This window comes from Otolemur garnettii, unplaced genomic scaffold (genome assembly GCF_000181295.1).
Source record: "Otolemur garnettii isolate 467f Iridium unplaced genomic scaffold, OtoGar3 scaffold00044, whole genome shotgun sequence".
Classification (NCBI taxonomy): domain Eukaryota; kingdom Metazoa; phylum Chordata; class Mammalia; order Primates; family Galagidae; genus Otolemur; species Otolemur garnettii.
Window position 1 is genome coordinate 2,256,422 of NW_003852439.1, and position 17,897 is coordinate 2,274,318.

Sequence of the window (17,897 nt, forward strand, 5' to 3'; positions counted from 1 at the left end):
AAGCCATAGGAACTATTTAGAGAACAGCTTCCAACTCCTATTTATTGGGAGGGATGAAAGCGCAAGCTGTAGGATCATCTGGATCAAGGGTGTCCAAGCTGTGGCCTGCAGTCTTTATGCTGATATTGTGAGGATTCTTTTTTGCTTATCTATGGTGTTGTATATCACAAAAAATATGCATGGACCTTTTTATTGCTAATCAGCTTTCATTAGTGTTTGTGTATTTAATGTGCGGCCCCAGACAACTCTTATTCTTCCAATGTACACCAGAGGAAAAAAAAGGTTGGACACCCCTGGTATAAACCTTGGTGGACAGTGTATTCTGTCACTTATTAACTGGGAGATCTTAAATAATGCTCAACTTTCCTGATTTCCAGGGCCCTCTTCTGTAAAAGGTGGCTGATGAAAAAGAGGAACTGGTTTAAAGGGTTATTATAAGGGTGAAATCAGGAAAGCATTTTGACCAGTGCTGATGCTTACTGGGCAACTGATTATTGAGACACCTTCTCCAACTTCTCATATGATTTCTGACAATTATCATAGTCAAACACTAATGCTATGAGGTAAGAGGAAAGTGACCACCGGGATTTAATAGTCTGTACCTGATCACTGTGGTATTTCCTTCTTCAAACAGGACAACTAGATCTGTAGCAGCAAGTCAGGAGAAAGAGGTGAGATTGAGGGTCCTAGATTTGAATTCACCAGGGCTGTGAGTCAAAACTAAGCAGTTCTGACAACAGAGCAATATGAAGAAAGCCTTACAGCTGTGTCTTTGGTAAGATGAGAGATGTGAAGCTGAGAGCCCAAACTGAGAGCCACGGGTGAATTGTTTTCTTTTTGTTTGTTTTGTTTTTTATTCTGAGGCAGGTGCACCATTTCTAGAAGCACTGCAATACCAGGTGGATGCATAGATTGGATGAAGCCAGCTCCTATTTCAACTCCCTGCTCCAAAAATCCATTTAATATATTGTCCTCAGGTAGAGGACACATCAGATATTAAACTGATTAGAAGAATAGGTACTACACTTGATCTTAGCCAAAAGGCTGAGAAGCAATCAGAGCTGAATTGTTCAGGATCCAGAAGGGATCTGCAAAGGGTGTGTGGACAGGGGGTTGCCTAGAGAAAACAAAAATGTTTTTCGACAGGATTGATTAATGAAGTAACCTCTTCCCCACCTCCCTCATGAAATGATCCATAAAATAAACCTTTCTCATGTAATCACCATCAGAGTGGATGGTTTTTCTGCCAGCTGGGACCAAGTCTTGACTTAAACCTCTAGGTGGCCAAGGAACTCAAGTTGAGGCCACTCAGGTAACAGGTTTAACCAACCCTATCTAGGAAGTACAGTAACACTGATGATAAATAATAAGTTAACATTTAGGCCAGGTGCAGTGGCTCACGCCTAGCACTCTGGGAGGCCAAGGCAGGTGGATTACCTGAGCTCAGGAGTTCAAGAGCAGCCTGAGCAAGAGCAAGATCTCATCTCTTAAAAAAAAATACCCTGGTATTGTGCTGGGCACCTATAGTTCCAGCTACTGGGGAGGCTGAGGCAAGAGGATGGCTTGAGCCCAAGAGTTTGAGGTTGCTGTGAGCTATGACATTACAGCACTCTGCTGAAGACAACAAAGCAAGACTCTGTCTCAAAAAAAAAAAATGACAATAATAAGTTAACATTTATTAAGTTCTTCCTGTGGCCCAGGGACTGGCCTAAGCGCTCTATATGAGCTACCTCATTTCATTAGCACAGTAACTCCATGAGCAGGTGCTATCATCATCCTCATTTTACTTGTAAGAAAATAATAATGGCTCAGAAAGATGAAATGACTTGACATAGTCTATGTAGCCAGCTGGGATGGAGGTAGACTTCAAAATCAGGTCACTTTGACTCCAGAGTCATGCTGTTAATTACTATGCTATAAATCAAGGCCCTATTTACAAATTACTTGCATCATTAATATAGGAGAGAGACTCACCCTATGCCATTTGTCCCCACTGCTCTCCCCCATTGACTAGAGTCATGAAACGAGTACCTTCTCCCCTCTCCCCTCCAGGGCTTTCCTACCGGGATGAGTCCAATAGAACAGCCTTCCCAGAGATAAGAGAGCTGAGTTTGGTCAAGGACATAGTAATAATGATGCTCTCTGATGTCTAACTATACACTCATACATATGACATTTATTGAGAGCCAATTATATGTTTACCATGTGCTAGGCATTAAGATACAAAAATAAATCAAGTGAAGTGCTGTGGTCCACACCATTAGTCCCAGCTACTTGGGAGGCTGAGGTAGGAGGACTACTTGAGGCCAGGAGTTTGAGGACAGCCTACGCAACATAGTAAGACCCTATCTCTACAAAAAATAAGAAAAATTAGCTGTGTGGGGTAGTGCATGCTTGTAGTCCTAGCTACTCAGGAGGCTCAGGCAGACCACTTCCAGAGGTATCCAACCTGTGGCCCAGGAACCGCCTGCAGATTACTTGATAACAGTTTTGCTTGCTTGTGATGTTGAATATTGGAAAAATTATACATGGACCTTTGTTTGTTTGTTTGTTTGTTTTTTAGCTCATCAGCTTGTGTTAGTTTTTGTATATTTAATGTGTGGCCCAAGACAACTCTCCTTCCAATGTGCAGCAGAAAAGAAAAAGCACACCCCTAGAAGTCCTGAAGTTTGAGTCTACAGTGAGCTACGAATCCCACCACTGCACTCCAGCCTGGGCAACAGAGTGAGAATCTGTCTCAAAAAATAAAACAAAATAAATACAAAATAAAAAAAATACAGAGAATCTGTAGGGTGGAGAATCTGTCCTCAAGGAGCTTCAAATATTGAGGGAGATAGATACATATAAAATTAAGTTTACATGAGTTAAGAACGTCTTAGTTAAGGATGTCTTAATTTGTCATAAAATGAGGAATGGATGAAATATTCTGAAATCTGAGAGCTAGGAACAATTACTTCTAGTTTGGCCCAGGAAGTAACTAGAAGCCTGAGAGGGATGTCATGAGCTGAGTTTAGAAAAATAACTTAAACATGCAGAGAGTATAAGGATTTTTTTATTTTTTTTAAATTAGGACCTGGCTTGGTGTCTGTAGCTCAGCAGCTAGGGCGCTGAGCGGGTTCGAACCCAGCCGGAACCTACCAAACAACAATGACAACAACAACAAAAAAATAGCCGGGCATTGTGGCAGGCACTTGTAGTCCCAGCTACGTGGGAGGCTGAGACAAGAGAATCGCTTGAGCCCAAGAGTTTAAGGTTGCTGTAAGCTCAAACTTACAGCACGGCACTCTACCAAGGGCGACAGAGTAAGACTCTGTCATTTAAAAAAAAAAAAAAAAAATCTTCTGAGTGCAGGAGACTCAGAATGATTCTGTTTGGCCACAGGGTACCAGCCGTGAAGGAGAGCAGAGGGACATGAGACTGGAAGGAGAAGATGGGGCAGGGCCCTGAAAGTCAGGCTGAGGGCTACTGTCTTCAGCATGTGTATCCATCACTGTCAATTGTGCTGTGGCCCAGGGGTGTACCCCAAATTCTTCCTTCATAACTGCATCGTCCAAATTCTGATCAATGTCTCATAACACATTTCTGCCTCAAGTAAAGACACAACTGTCACAGTGAGGTCAGTGAGAGTAATGTTACGCTGAGTGAATCAGGTGGCAGGCAACAAGGGGACAGTATAATACAGGTGATTCAGAGGCAGGAGGGACAGCATAATGTCAAGGCATTGCTAACGAAAACATGAGTATTTCCTAGAATACATGAAAACTTATGTCTCCTCGGTATCTAAAAGTACCATCAGGCCAGTATGCAGTTCCTCTCAGACAGGGATCCGTGGTAAAAAGCAACTACTTGGTGATATTGTTAACTCTGAATAGTAGTACAGACCCCAGAGGTATCATACTGATTGGCATTTGCACTGCAATTACTGCCAATTTTTTTAGTGTAATTTTTAATCATTTCATCTGGATTTGAGCCCTAGCTCTGCCATGTGCCCTTGATTACATCTCAAACCTCTGTTCCTCCATTTTCTTTCTTTCTTTTTTTTTTTTTGTTGAGGCAGAGTCTCACTTTGTCACCCTAGGTAAAGTCCCTAGCAGCATAGCTCACGGCAATCTCAAACTCTTGGGCTCAAATTATTCTCTTGCTTCAACCTCCCTAATAGCTGGGACTATAGGCACTTGCCACAACACCTGGTCATTTTTAGAGATGGGGTCTTGCTCTTGCTCAGGCTGGTCTCGAACCTGTAAACTCAGGGCAAGCTACCCGTGTTGGCCTCCCAGAGTGCTAGGATTACAGATGTGAGCCACCATGCCAGGCCTTGTCCCTGTATTTTCTCATCTCCAGAATAGAGAGAAGGAACCCTATAAGGCTATTGTGAGGATTAACTGACGTAATGGATAACAAAGCACTTAGAACTAAGTGTCTGGCACAAAGCGAGTGCTTGGTCAATGTTAAATGTTGTTTTACTCTCTTTGTATGAATGATTCAAATTTAGAATTCAAGACACGTAGGGAACACATACTCAAAGTATTTTGTGAACTATAGGAGGAAGGGAGGCTTTATAGGTGTCTACAAGGGTATGCATCAGGATCAGAACTCGGTTTGTACAGATAACTAGCTGCAGTGTGATAATGATTGCTACTTACTGAGCACTTACTGTGTGCCAGGTCTCTCCAGAAGGAAGTTACATGCATGACAGTTGGCGTGAAGTCGGGCAGGGAGAGGTAAGAGGGGTAAGATCCATCCAGAGCCAAACGAGAGGTAAGGAGATCTTTTAGCAGCACATGGAATGAACAGGACACAGACAGCTGGGGGATGCCAAATGCACAGGAGAAGCAACAGGGGAGCCAGGCAAGGCGGAAAACCTCTCGGGAGCCCCAGTGGTCAGACAGATGGCAGCGCATGTATGTGCACAGCTAGGTGGTGCAGCTGGGTTGGGTAAGTGACCCAAAACACAGGCTTTCCCTCCCAAAGGGATCATTTTGAGAACAACTTGATAGTACTGAGATAATGAGCTATTCTCTGATAAAAATGAATTATTGAGAGTTTAAAAATAAAGAAACCCTGCCAAACAACTGACCTCAAAACATTTTTCTTTCTTTGCCTGGTGAAGTAGGCTGGCCATTCCGGGAAGCAGAACTGGAAAAATGAAAGTTTCCAAATATTCTTTGGGGGGACCTAGAACAAACAAAGAAAACTTCCCAGTGCAAATCTCAAATGGTTCAAGTTGATCTGGGAGAAATGTTTACTTCTGAGCCAGAAAAAGGTACTGTCAGTTCAATAATATGACCTTAAATGTTACATTTTGCTCCAGACTGCAGAGTTGGGCTGTATTACTAAGGCAACTTAAAATGTTTCTCTGAGCCTCTGTAGTCTGGTGAGGATATAGGCAGGGTCCTACACAAGGTCAGGTTCACAAGGCTGGAACAGGAAGGAGGCCAGTGTGGCCAGGGGACAAAGCAAGGCAAGTACTCTAGTGGATAGGGCCTATAGCCACAGTGATGCAGGCATTGGGTGGACCAGGCCCAAAGCCAGCCTATTAGAAGGCACAGAACAAACCAATAGGAGAGAAGGGCCCCAGGCACTGAGACTCAGATCTGCAGCCTACACCTCTGGCTTCCACATACACACAAGGCAGCATGATGTTTTCTTCTACTTTTTACATTTGTTTACCATTCGCTCATGTAGGATCAAAGTAAGTTCATTGTCATGCATTACCTTTACTACTTTTTAACCTTAAAGATAAGTCAGTGGAATAAAGGATACTTTTCTTAAACAGAAAAATTAAAACAAGAACACGTTCTTGGGCGGCCCCTGTGGCTCAAAGGAGTAGAACACTGGCCCCATATGCTGGAGGTGAAGGGTTCAAACCTAGCCCTGGCCAAAAAAAAAAAAAAACAAAAAAAAAAAAAGAACTCTTTCTCATTTATGTGGGCTCCCTGAGGTGTATTCGCCCATTTCCATCTCCACTCCATGGTTCTGCAATCTTATAAGCCCAAAACTATAAAAGATGAAATTTTACTTCCTTACTTACATGTTTTTGGATCAGTTGTTTCTGGTTTATCTTCAGAACAGGGTTTCTGTGAGACCATGGGGAATTGGGGAACTGGAAAATACTGTTCTACATTGAGGCCATGGGAAAGCATTTCCTCCAATGGTGAAACCTGGTGGTAGGTAGGGGAGGGGAGTCAATTCATATAAACAGTATAAATACTTTTATTTCTTCTTATAAACTTCCAAAGGAATAAAATTCTTTTTTTTTTTTTTTTTTTTTGAGACAGAGTCTTACTATGTCGTCCTCGGTAGAGTGCCATGTCACCACAGCTCACAGCAACCTCAAACTCTTGGTCGTAAGTGATTGATTCTCTTGCCTCGCCTCCCAAGTAGCTGGTATTATAGGTGCCTGCCAAAAGGCCTAGCTATTTTTTTGTTGTTGCTGTAGTTGTCATTATTGTTTAGTAGGCCTGGGCCAGGTTTGAACCTGCCAGCCCCAGTGCATAAGGCCAGCACCCTAGCTGCTGAGCTATGGGTGCTGAGCCAAAGGAATAAAATTCTATATCAGACTTTAGGTTCAAGGGGACACACTGAATTTAAATCCCCCCCCCCCAAGACACCTATGAATGACAGTCAAGGAACAAAACCCTAATACAGAAAAGAATCAGAGGACCATCTGTGGATGCGAGATTTGCCAACATAGCCAAAAGAAACAGGGATGAAGCCTATTTTTGATAAGTGAGAGAGGAGATGAGCCATAGGAGAAAACTGTACCAGAGGACAGATGTCCATCTTCCCACTGGAATCCCGTAAGGGCTCAACACTCAGAATTGACAGGCATTACAGAGCGGGAAGGACAAGGGAGCAATATTCAGAGTATTAAGTGGCAATCTGACTGGCTTCCACTGGCCTGCTGCCCACATTCCCCACCTGTGCTTCGGCCCCCTCAGTACTCATGAAGCTGTGTTCACACCAGCATTTTATATCCAGTTCCCCCTCCTTTCCAATGACTCTTCTATAAACAAACGAAACAAATAGCCCTGGGAAGGAGCAATACTAGTCAGAATTGTTAATATGTAGAGAACCATGTCGGTGGCCAAAAGAAAAACAATTGATTTGGAAAGACTCCCTGCCCAAATCCTAAAATACAAGATGTCCCAAAAGTGACTCATGAAGTTGTCATACCTAGGATACATCAGGAAAACGAAACTGTAGCTTTTATCTATAAAATATTCATTGCAAAATCTAAACAAAATTTACAAAATATTCTGTACATGTTGGCCACCTCTTCATAAAATTTTGTAACAAATATTTTCTAAATAAAGGTACATTTAGCTACAATTTCCCATTTTTGCTGTGTATGGGGTGACGTTATGGGTCACTTTTGGAACACGCTGTGTTCTGACTCTTTGCCTGCTCATCCTGAAGAAAAGTCTTCCAGTGGATGGTCCTTCTTCATGAGCTCCCAGTCAGCACTTTTCTGTTCATATAAAAGACCATTCAGAAAACAAAGCCACATGGATAGCAGTAGAAGAAAACTACACCAGCTGTGATGGTTAATTTTAGGTGTCAACCTGACTAGATTGAGGGATACCTCGATAGCTGGTACAGCATTCTTTCTGACTGACATGTGAGTTGCTGAACTGAGTGGGGAGGATCTGCTCTCAGTGTGGGTGAACACTATCCAAGCAGCTGAGGGCCTAGAGGGAACAAAGAGGCAGAGGATTTTGCTCTCTTCCAGAGCCAGGATGGCTCTTGGACCAGAGAACTCCAATTCCCTGGCTTTTGGATTCTAGGACTCACACCAGTGGCTCCTGAGGATCGCAGGCCTTTGGTCACAAACTCAGACCAATAGTTACGTCATCATTTCCTCTGGTTCTGAGGCTTTTGGATTTAGACTGAGCCATACCACCAGCTTCCCGGGTTCTGTAGCTTGCAGATGGCCTACTATGGGACTTCTCAGCCGCCATAATTGCATGAGCCAATTTCCCTAGTAAATCCCCTCTCATCTCTCTTTCTACATATATACTATTGGTTCTCTCCAGAAAACCCTAATATACCAGCTATAGAGAAAAATTCACTCAAGGCTCCATTTTAAATTTTCAATGAACAATCAGAGCTCTCTACATAGATCAAGAAAATCAACAGCATAAAAAATGAAGATCAAGAACTATAAACAGATCAACTGGCCCTGAAGAAGGACTAATAATTCGGGGAGGGGACTGTAATTAGTATCTGCAGAAAAATTTAAGAAAGAATTATATCAATAAAGCAAGGACAGGATCCTACAAAAAAGGAACAATCTCAGAATAAGAAAGATGTTTTAGATGCAAAAATCCTACATTAGAGGCTGCTGCAGTAATGGAAGTTACCAGTAATAGGAAAACCTATCTAGAGGTATAGGTTTTGGTTCCATTCCTGTGCCCCTGCTCAAGTTCCTTCATCTCTTAGAACCTTGCTTATTTTTATTTATTTATTTATTTATTTATTTTTTTTTTGAGACAGAGTCTCACTTTATCACCCTTGATAGAATGCCATGGCATCACAGCTCACCGCAACCTCCAGCTCCTGGGCTTAGGTGATTCTCTTGCCTCAGCCTCCCCAGTAGCTGGGACTACAGGCGCCTGCCACAACACCCTGCTATTTTTTTCGTTGTAATTTGGCCGGGGCCAGGTTTGAACCCACCACTCTTGGTATATGGGGCCAGTGCCCTACTAACTGAGCCACAGGCACCGCCCAACTTTTCTTATTTTTAAATTTTAAACTCCATTAAGCTCCTGTTTAGTTCCAAGGCAGACTCCCTTCCCGGCTGCCTTGTTGGCCCTCTCTCTTTAGTGCAGTCTTCACCTTGCCCACCCTGGCATGTGGAGAAACCTGCACCATCTGCAACTGTCCCCAACATGGACATCGTGTTAGATCTACCAGAAATACTTTTCTTATCCAGGATCTCATTTGGGCCCCACAGGGGCCCTGTGAGTTGGTTAAGGATTGTCTATCCCATTTAACAGAGGCAGAAACTCGGGCCTAAAGAAGTCATGTGATGCTCTCTAAGTCACACCATTAGTAGCATATTTAGGCTTGGCCCCAAGTTTCTGGTTCTTTTATGGTCCTAGCTCCAGTGCCTTCCCTTAGCCACCTTCCTGTCAGTCATTCACTGGTCATCAGTGTTATTATCATTTAAAAGCCTCTTATTTAAGTGGAGGCCTGGGCAATACTCACAGTAATCACATCTTCTTCTTTGACTTTATATCCTTCTGGAAAGGGAGGCTGCTCAGCGTCATACTCTTAAAGAGAAGGGGGGAAAATTCTCAGTTCCATACTTCATTGCAGTTTGTGATACAATGTCCTTTTCTTTGAATAAAACACTCTTACATTTTATTTTGGTTGGAGCTATGCAGAAAGGAAAAACAAAACCAAAAACTGGCCCTTACAGCTTAATAATTAACATGAACCATCTTAGTTAAAATAGGTAAGAGATGGGTGGTCTCTTGTATGAAAGATTCGAGGCTGAGACTCTTTCCCAGAAGACACAACCTCAGATTATACCCAAATATTGTGACCACTACAAGGAATAAAGTGAGGAGGAGAATATGGAGTGTGGTTAAGAAAAGATGCCAATAGCATACGTGGAGGATGGACTAATGCAAACAACAGTCTACACAAGTTCTAGAGGGAAGCAACAACTGTGGCTCAGAGAGGGACGGAAAATGCTCATGGGCTGTATTAGCTACATGCCTAAAACAAAGCCTGCTAAAAATATTTCTGGAAAGAGCAATTACATAATCACTTGCAGTTATGAGGAAAAATAAATTTCTGGGCAAGACGGTATTGATGGAATATAGCTGTAGAAGACACAAATTTTATTCCATTACTAGCTATGTAATCAGGTAGCAGAGCCTCAGCCTCTCACCTTTTTTTTTCAACTCCTAAATATCAGACTGAGGACAAGTACATTAGGCTTATAAGCAACTATGATTTCCAATACCGGTTGTATTAGTTTTCTGTTCAGTGATGTAAAGCAGGATGAATTAATTTATTTATTTACTTATTTATTTAGAGACAGAGTCTTACTATGCTGCCCCCGGGCCCTCGGTAAGGTGCTATGATATCACAGCTCACAGAAACCTCAAACTCTTAGGCTCAAGCAATTCTCTTGCCTCAACTTCCCAAGTAGCTGGGACTACCGGCACTTGCCATGATGCCCAGCTATTTTTTTGTTGTAGTTATTGTTTGGCAGGCCAGGGTTGGGTTCAAACCTGCCAGCCCTGGTGTATGTGGCCAGCACAGATCCACAGAATGAATTTATTATCTCACAATTGCCTTGAGTCAAGAGTTTAGCAATGGAAAAGGATTTCATCTGGCTGAATTCAAGCCAACAGCTATGGCTGTGATCTTATCTGAGGGTTGGAGTCCTTTTCTAAGCTCATCCATTGTTGTCAGAATTCATTTTCTTATGGTTGTAGGTATGAAGTCCTTGTTATCTTGTTGGTTGTCAAATAAGAACAGCTCCTACAGGCAACACTCAGGTCCTTGCCATGGTCAACACCCAACATGGTTCTGGCTACTTCAAGACAAGCAGGAGGGTCACTTATGCTTGAATCTCTCTGACTTCTTTTAAGGGCTCACCTGATTAGTTCAGGCCCACCCACAATTATCTCCCTAATTTAAAAGTCAACTGATTAAAAACTATATATGCATTGAGAAAACTTTTTCTCAGCACCACATGGAATTGTGTTTGACTGAATAACAGAGAAGTGTGTGCACTAGGTGTCAAGAGTCTTGGGGGCTGTGGTGGAATTTTGCTCACCATACCCCATGTAGCTCTACTACTTTTATTTTTTCCTCTCAGGTGAGTATGTATATTCATCTTTTCTCCACTGTCTCAAAAATCATTGATAGTGTGTGAAAAACTGGGTTTAACATTTATACCTTTGGTTGCAAAAGCAAGACATACTAATTGAAAGGCAATTTCAAATAATACAGAAGTGTCTTATGTAGAAAGTCACATGATATTCTCATTGTATTTACTAATATATGTATATATAATATACATGTGTTTACTTTAAATCTCCCAGACTAGGTCAACTTGCCCAAGCATAGAATCTCAGAGCACTGTATCCTTTTTCTTCATAACTCGTACTAGTTTTCCCTATTTAAAATTTATAAAAATTAATGACTATATTTTCTAATAGACTGTATGTTTTGTGAGGGAAGTGCCTGGTTCCATTAGAGCTCACCACTAAATCCCCAAAGAATATTTGCTAAATGAATGAATGAACAATATAAATAGTATAGCAAGTTACTTCTCTTTATTTAGTCATTCATATTTGCTGAGAGCCTATTATGTACCGAAAAGAATTCCAGGAGTTGAATCTTGGACTTCTGATTTAACCACTGTAGTCTTAGTGGACATTTGGGTTGTTTGCAATGTTTCATTATTACAAACAATGTTGCAAGGAGCACATTTATGTATGTATATATACATAAATTATGTAATAGCTATGATGTATCATTGACCCAAATGTAGGTGTTTTATAGTATTAATTCTTAGATGTGAAATTTTTCTGTCAAAGGAGAGAACAATGTAAAACTTGGGCCAAATTGCCATATATACTCCTAATAGTGAAAGTCTGCCTTTCCCTTGAGAGTAAAACCAATCTAATACATATACATATTTAAAATGATATTTAACTTTCACTTCTATTTCTTTAATTACTACTTGCTATTTATATTTTTTCCAGTGAAATTGCTGAGTTTAAATTTCAGAGAAAATATACAAACTTCTTCATCATATAACTATAAAAGATATGTAGTTGGCCAGCCATTGTGGCTCATACCTGTAATAGAGCACTTTGGGAGACTAGAGCAGGAAGATTGCTTTGGGCCAGGAGTTTGAGACCATACTGGACAACGCACTAAGACCCTATCACTACAAAAAATAAAAAAATTATTCAGGCATAGTGCCACATGCCTGTAGTCCCAGCTACTTGGGAGGCTGAGGTAGGAGGGTTGCTTGAGGCCAGGAGTTGGAGGTTGCAAGGTTGCAGTGAGCTATGATGACACTACTACTGAACTCTATCCTTGGGGAAAGAACAAACCTTGTCTCAAAAAGAAAAAAAAAGACAAAGGAAAAAAGAGAAAAGATATATGGTTGAATTGTTTATGTAGAAGGGTAAGAAAATATATGAGCTCCAGAGACTCTGATGTGTTTGTTATTTAAAGCCTCAATAATATTTGAAAATTTGACATATTTGAGAATGTGTCAGTTTTACCTTGTGATTTCAATTTGAAATTTATAATTGATTACAGACTGGTACTGTTGCATTGAAAGGCATAAGAGAATTTGATTAAGTTTATAAAGAGTATTGAACTCTGTAAAACAACTTGATTTACCATAGTTTGATTGATTAGATTTCTAAAAGTTGCTTCAGTGCTTAGAAAAATTTGTCTGCTCTGTTCTGCATTAGACGTGCTTAAGAAAATCAGGTATGTCAAATTTATAAATATTTACAATCTTTCAATTAGTGAAGCTTATAAATAAGATTAATTGGTTAGAGGAATTAATGTTATATGCATGATAAATGAACATTAATCTAAGAACAAGTGAAAGTGAATGTTCATTTAATACATCAAAGGCAACATTCTGCAAGAGAGTCAAAGCAGAATGAGCCAGCCGCAGAAGGCTGGAATCCAGTTGGCAGAGTGGAGCCCTTTTACCAAAATTAGAACCTCTCCCTTCCACACTTCTGGGATGTGGGAATTTAATGTCTTTATTGCTTAGGCCATTCATTAGGAGCTGGACTTTCAGTTATTTGCAGCTGAATGTGTTTCTAATGGAAATATCAATTAAAATACAACGTTTCCCACAGCAGCCTCTTGGGAGGGGATGGACCAGGAAGGTGAAGAAGCTGGAAGTAAATCTGATGAACATTTGGTGGGCATATGCTATGGCGAGGGGTTGTCTAACATTGCTGAAGAGCCAAATGAATAAAGCAGAAGAGCTTATGTTCTCTCAAGACAGTGACTAGTAAGCCAAGGGTTATGAATTATTACAAAAGGGCTGTACCCAGAGCTCTAGGAGTGAAGAGAAGGTGCTTTGAACTGGCTTGGGGAATTATGGAAGGTTTTCCAGAAGAAGGGCCACTTGGACTGAATCTTTAGAGACAGAGATGAGAGGAAGGCAGAGATGTTCGAGTAAGAGGCAAAGCCTGTACACGTCATGGAGGAGAGGAAGGGCATAGTGCACTGGGGTTAAGAGTTTTGTGTAACTCAAAAGTACAGCACAGAGTAGTGATCCCATGCCTTGTACCTTTTCTGGAGTGTGTGTGTAAAATTAAGAGCCCATGGACTTACCCCTGAAGAGTGAGTCATCAGGTCAGGGAGGACAGAGCTAAGGAATCTGCATCTTAACAAGTATTCCAGCCAACTGTGGTGGCTCATGCCTGTAATCCTAGCACTTTGGGAGGTCAAGGCAGACGTTTAAGATAGCCTGAGCAAGAGCAAGACCCCATCTCTACTAGAAATAGAAAAGTTAGCTGGGCGTGGTGGCAGGTGCTTATAGTCCCCACTACCTGAGAGGCTTAGGCAGGAAGATCACTTAAGCCCAGGGGTATGAGATTGCTAAGGTAGGGTGAGGTGATGGCACTTTAGCCCAGGTGACAGAGCAAGACACTGTTAAAAAAAACAACCAAGTATGAAGAAGATTTTGATGTAGGTCCTCCCCGTCTACACTCTGAAGCTGGTATCTCACTTAAGGGCTTGGGATTTGAGTGTCAAACAGACATGAGTGTAATTCAGTTTTGCCACTTTCTTTGGACAAGTTTATTAACCTAAGTCTCAATTTCCTCATCTGTGCAACAGGCAAAATCCTTACTGAGCTGCTGTGAGGCTTAAATTAAGAAGTAATGCACTTAGCAGTGTCTGGTACATAAAGAACAGTTTGATAAATATTTGCTATTAGGAGGATTTGGGCCAATGGTGTGTAATAAGCCAAGAATAGTAAACAGGGATCAGATCACGTAAAGCGCTTAAGAGTTAAGCTAAGGAGTTTATCATGAAAGCTATGAAAATAATTGTAGGTCACAGCATAACTAGATTTAAATTTTAGGGGGGTTACTGTGTGGTAAGGGCCTGATCTAAGCAGCAGGCCTGAGGACTGGGAGGGGTGGAAAGTTGGAGCAGGGTGGTGATGGTAAGCAGGTAGGTTGTCTAATTATTGGCAAATGAGCATGGGGATCACAGTTAAAGGGAAGAGCTGAGTGAACAATGGTGACATTTATTGAGGTGGCAGAGAGAACTGTTTGTGTTTAGAAGACTGCCTGGAGTCATGCCTGGCCTAGGATTTAAAACAGTTCCCAGTACTGGTAAATATAGCTGTCTGGATGTATAAGAATAATTTCTTTAGAGAAACAAGGTAATGCTAGTCTGCACTGAGTTGATAAAGGAACAGGAATGAAAGTGGTATAAATAAGAGCAGTGTTTCTTCCAGAACTTGGTTTTGAGAGGGGAACTGTAATAGCAACTAGATGAGGAAAGGGGTTAAGGTCAGCATTATTCCCAAGATGACATGATAGACCTGAGAGTGTTTAGAAGGAAAAGTCAGACAAGTTAAAGATCTAGGAGAAGAGAGTGATACTGCAGGATCCTAAGGTAACAAGAGCATAGCAGGGGCTGAGAGGTGTGTAATTGGGGTGAATACTTCTTCCATGTGAACAGATGCAAATGTTTGTTGGTGTGAGGACACTGCAGAATTCCCTCCCCACTCCTGATTGCCTAACTCTTCTGGTGAATGCCTCCTGTGCTAAGTGGTGTCACAGAACATTTGAGGAGAGAGTTAAACACATGGACGAGTAGATGTAGGCAATAGGAGAAGGCACTGATGGATGCTGATTACTGAGCAGTGCTGAGAGCCTGCTGGGATCATTTTTCTCTGGCTTGCTTAGTTGCCATGCTGGAGGAACAAGCACTGATTCAGAGGTGATCATGTCAGTATCTGGCAGGTAGGATGGGGGGACCAGATTTTTATAATAGCATTGAGAGCTGAAGCCAGAGTGTTTGATTAACTTATGTGATGAACCAAAGACAAAATTACAGATGTTGCTGAGAGGAATCATAATAGTATCAAAATAGAGAACTGTAAGCTCCAAATATCTCGACTCAATCTTGGTTAAAACCATAGTTATGAGTCACAAGCTACTACAAAATCCAGTTAGAAGCCTTGGGGGGAAAGAAGCTTATTGGTACTAATACAAGTGCTAGTGCTTTTGAGAATACAAAGCTCTTAATTGTCACTGGAGAGGTGACAAAAAAAACCTGAAGAACACTTACAAATAAGTTATCACAGAGGCAGGCCCGCACATACATACAAAAGAGCTCTACTCAGGTACATTAAAGTTCATGTTGGCTGGGTGCAGTGGCTCATGCCTGTAATCCTAGCAATCTGGGAGTTGGAGGCGGGTGGATTGCTTGAGCTCACAGGTTCAAGACCAGCCTGAGCCAGATCGAGACCTGGTCTCTAAAAAAATCAGCTGGGCATTGTGGTGGTCACCTGTAGTCCCAGCTACTTAGGAGGCTGAAGCAAGAGAATCACTTGAGCTCAAGAGTTTGAGGTTCCTGTGAACTATGACATCACAGCACTCTACCCAGGGTGTCAAAGTGAGACTGTCTTAAAAAATAAATAAATAAAAATAAAGGTCATGTTTAAGTTATTCACCGATTGTGTATTCTGTCCTCATGAAATTGAATTTTTGGCAGGTCTGTTTTCTATAATTTGTTTTTTATATGAAGATAGTCTAATACAGCAGTTCTCTCAACCTGTGGGTTGTGACCCACGGGAACTGTATTCAAGGGCCATGGCATTAGAAGGTTGAGAACCACTGGTCTAATAGAATGATAATATTTAACCTCAAATATAGGATTACCACAAAGCCCATTTTTTTATGTTCATTGTGAGAAATTGAGTTTACTCACTATATGTTGGTTATACAAACTCCACTTGCTAGATGTTTTAGAATTGAGTTTATCATCTATGTTATAACAACCATCCTAGTGCCGGTGTATATAATCTGTCAGACTTGACCTCACTGACTTCCTTTGGTAACTATAATTATATAAGTGGTGTCAATTCACTTGCTTTTCCTTGATTTCTCCCCATAGGCCTGATTGACCAAAATGAATTGACTGCAAAACACAACACAAAGCATGTTTGTCAACAACAATGAACATTTATTGACTACTTTCTAAATGCCAGGCACTGTGCTAAGCACCTTTGTATACATTATATTATCTGGTCCTCACAACATCCCTGTGAGGTAGGTATGATTATCCCCTTCTTCCCCAACATCACCCCACTGGTAAATTGAATTGTAAAGAGCTGTTTAGCTTGGTGAAGTGAAAGCTCTGGGGAAAAAAAAGCCATAGTAACTACCTTCAAATATTTGAGCAGATTCTTTGTAGTAGAGTGATTAGCTTCTTGGGTCATAATACCAAAGGGTAAAAACCTAAGGCTGAAAGTTACAATGAGAATATTGAAAATGAAACAGACTGTTCTAGTGCAATGTAATGCTGGAGAAGGAATTTACGCACAGGACGGGCTTTAAATACATGGCCTTTATGCGTACCTACCAACTATGAGCCTACTATTCTTTTGCTTCACTTCTTTCACCTAATCGCTCTCTCTCTCCCTGTGATATACTGATGCATCATTTTTTTTCCATTCAGTAAACATTAATGCATACTAACCTGCACTGTCCAATACAGTAGCCACTGGCCACACGTGCCTACTTAAATGAATTAAAATTAAGTAAAATAAGAAATTCTGTTCCTCAAATGCACTAAATACATTCTAAATGCTAAGTTAACCACATGTGGTTAGTGGCTACTGTATCTGACAGTACAGATCACTGAAAGTTCTATTGGACAGCACTTGTTTTATGCAGGTTGAGGTAGGGATGGTGGCCACAAGATGGAAACATCTGAGTCATTGACCCTGAGGACTTTACCATCCTCTGGTAGAGGGGAAAAAAAACCAAAACACCCCACCATTCAACATTATTCATTAAGAACTAACTAACACTTAGCTCTTGCTGCAAATCAGGCAGTTTCCTATGCACTTTCTATAACTGGTTCCAACCTCCTAACACCATGAAATAGATGCCATGATCACTCCCACCTTACAGAGAGTGTACGTAACTTGAGCTACATAGGTTTAGAGTACCGTAGAGCCTCACGACCAAGGTAGGTGTAGGGCCGCAAAGGAAGAGGGGAGGTAAACTCCATTTGGGATTACCTACTAGATCACGTGGGGTGTCCCTTAAAAGTGCGGGTTCCCCGGATCCCACTGGAGCTTGTGAGGGCAGCGCCTACACCTGCGTTTATAACAAAGTGCCCATCTCGGCCCCAGCGTCCCTCCCTCATCACTAAATGAGGTTTAAGAACCTCTGGTCCACACCACATGGCTCTCTTCAGTCTGTTTTCCCCTGCCTTTGACCTGACTGAGGATCCAGGGTAGAGGCCGCACCGCGCGTCCGTCTCCCTGCGGGTCCGCGGCGTGCTGCCTGTCGGCCTCGCGCGTCAGCCGCCTGGCGCACAGTGGGCGCCCAGGAAACGCAGCGCCCGCCCGCCCGCCGCCCGGCCGCCCGGGTCCCGCCCTCCAGGCCAGTGCGCGCAGCCTACCCTCGCAGATCTGCTCCCACAGGCTCTTGCCCGGCGGCTCGGCGGCCTGCCCCAGAGAGACAACCAGGAACTCAGGGGACGCGGTGACCACTGGGGTCCGAGTGAGCGACGAGTTCCCGGAGCCGCTCGGCTCCTCTCGCGGAGCCGCACGGCCGGGTAGTCCTGGTGGCGCCGCCATGGCCGCGGTTTCCACGGCAACTGCGTTCGCCTCAAGACCGCGACCCGGAAGAAGC

General features: G+C 42.2%; 1 protein-coding gene and 1 non-coding gene across 2 annotated transcripts in view; both read right to left on the bottom strand.

The window, feature by feature from the left end:
- The window catches only part of IQCK (IQ motif containing K), a 140,526-nt gene extending 122,684 nt beyond the window's left edge, over window positions 1-17,842 (bottom strand). Inside the window, exons 1-4 of the mRNA XM_012805671.2 lie at window positions 17,665-17,842; window positions 9,211-9,275; window positions 6,032-6,161; window positions 5,078-5,175 (exon numbers count right to left, since the gene is read on the bottom strand). Of these exons, the coding sequence (XP_012661125.1) occupies window positions 5,078-5,175; window positions 6,032-6,161; window positions 9,211-9,275; window positions 17,665-17,842 (471 nt within the window). The remainder of the gene's footprint in view (window positions 1-5,077; window positions 5,176-6,031; window positions 6,162-9,210; window positions 9,276-17,664) is intronic.
- On the bottom strand, window positions 863-1,056 carry LOC111725632. The gene has a single exon (XR_002773655.1). It is a non-coding gene; the product is annotated as a U2 spliceosomal RNA (small nuclear RNA).
- Window positions 17,843-17,897: the final 55 nt, after the last annotated feature.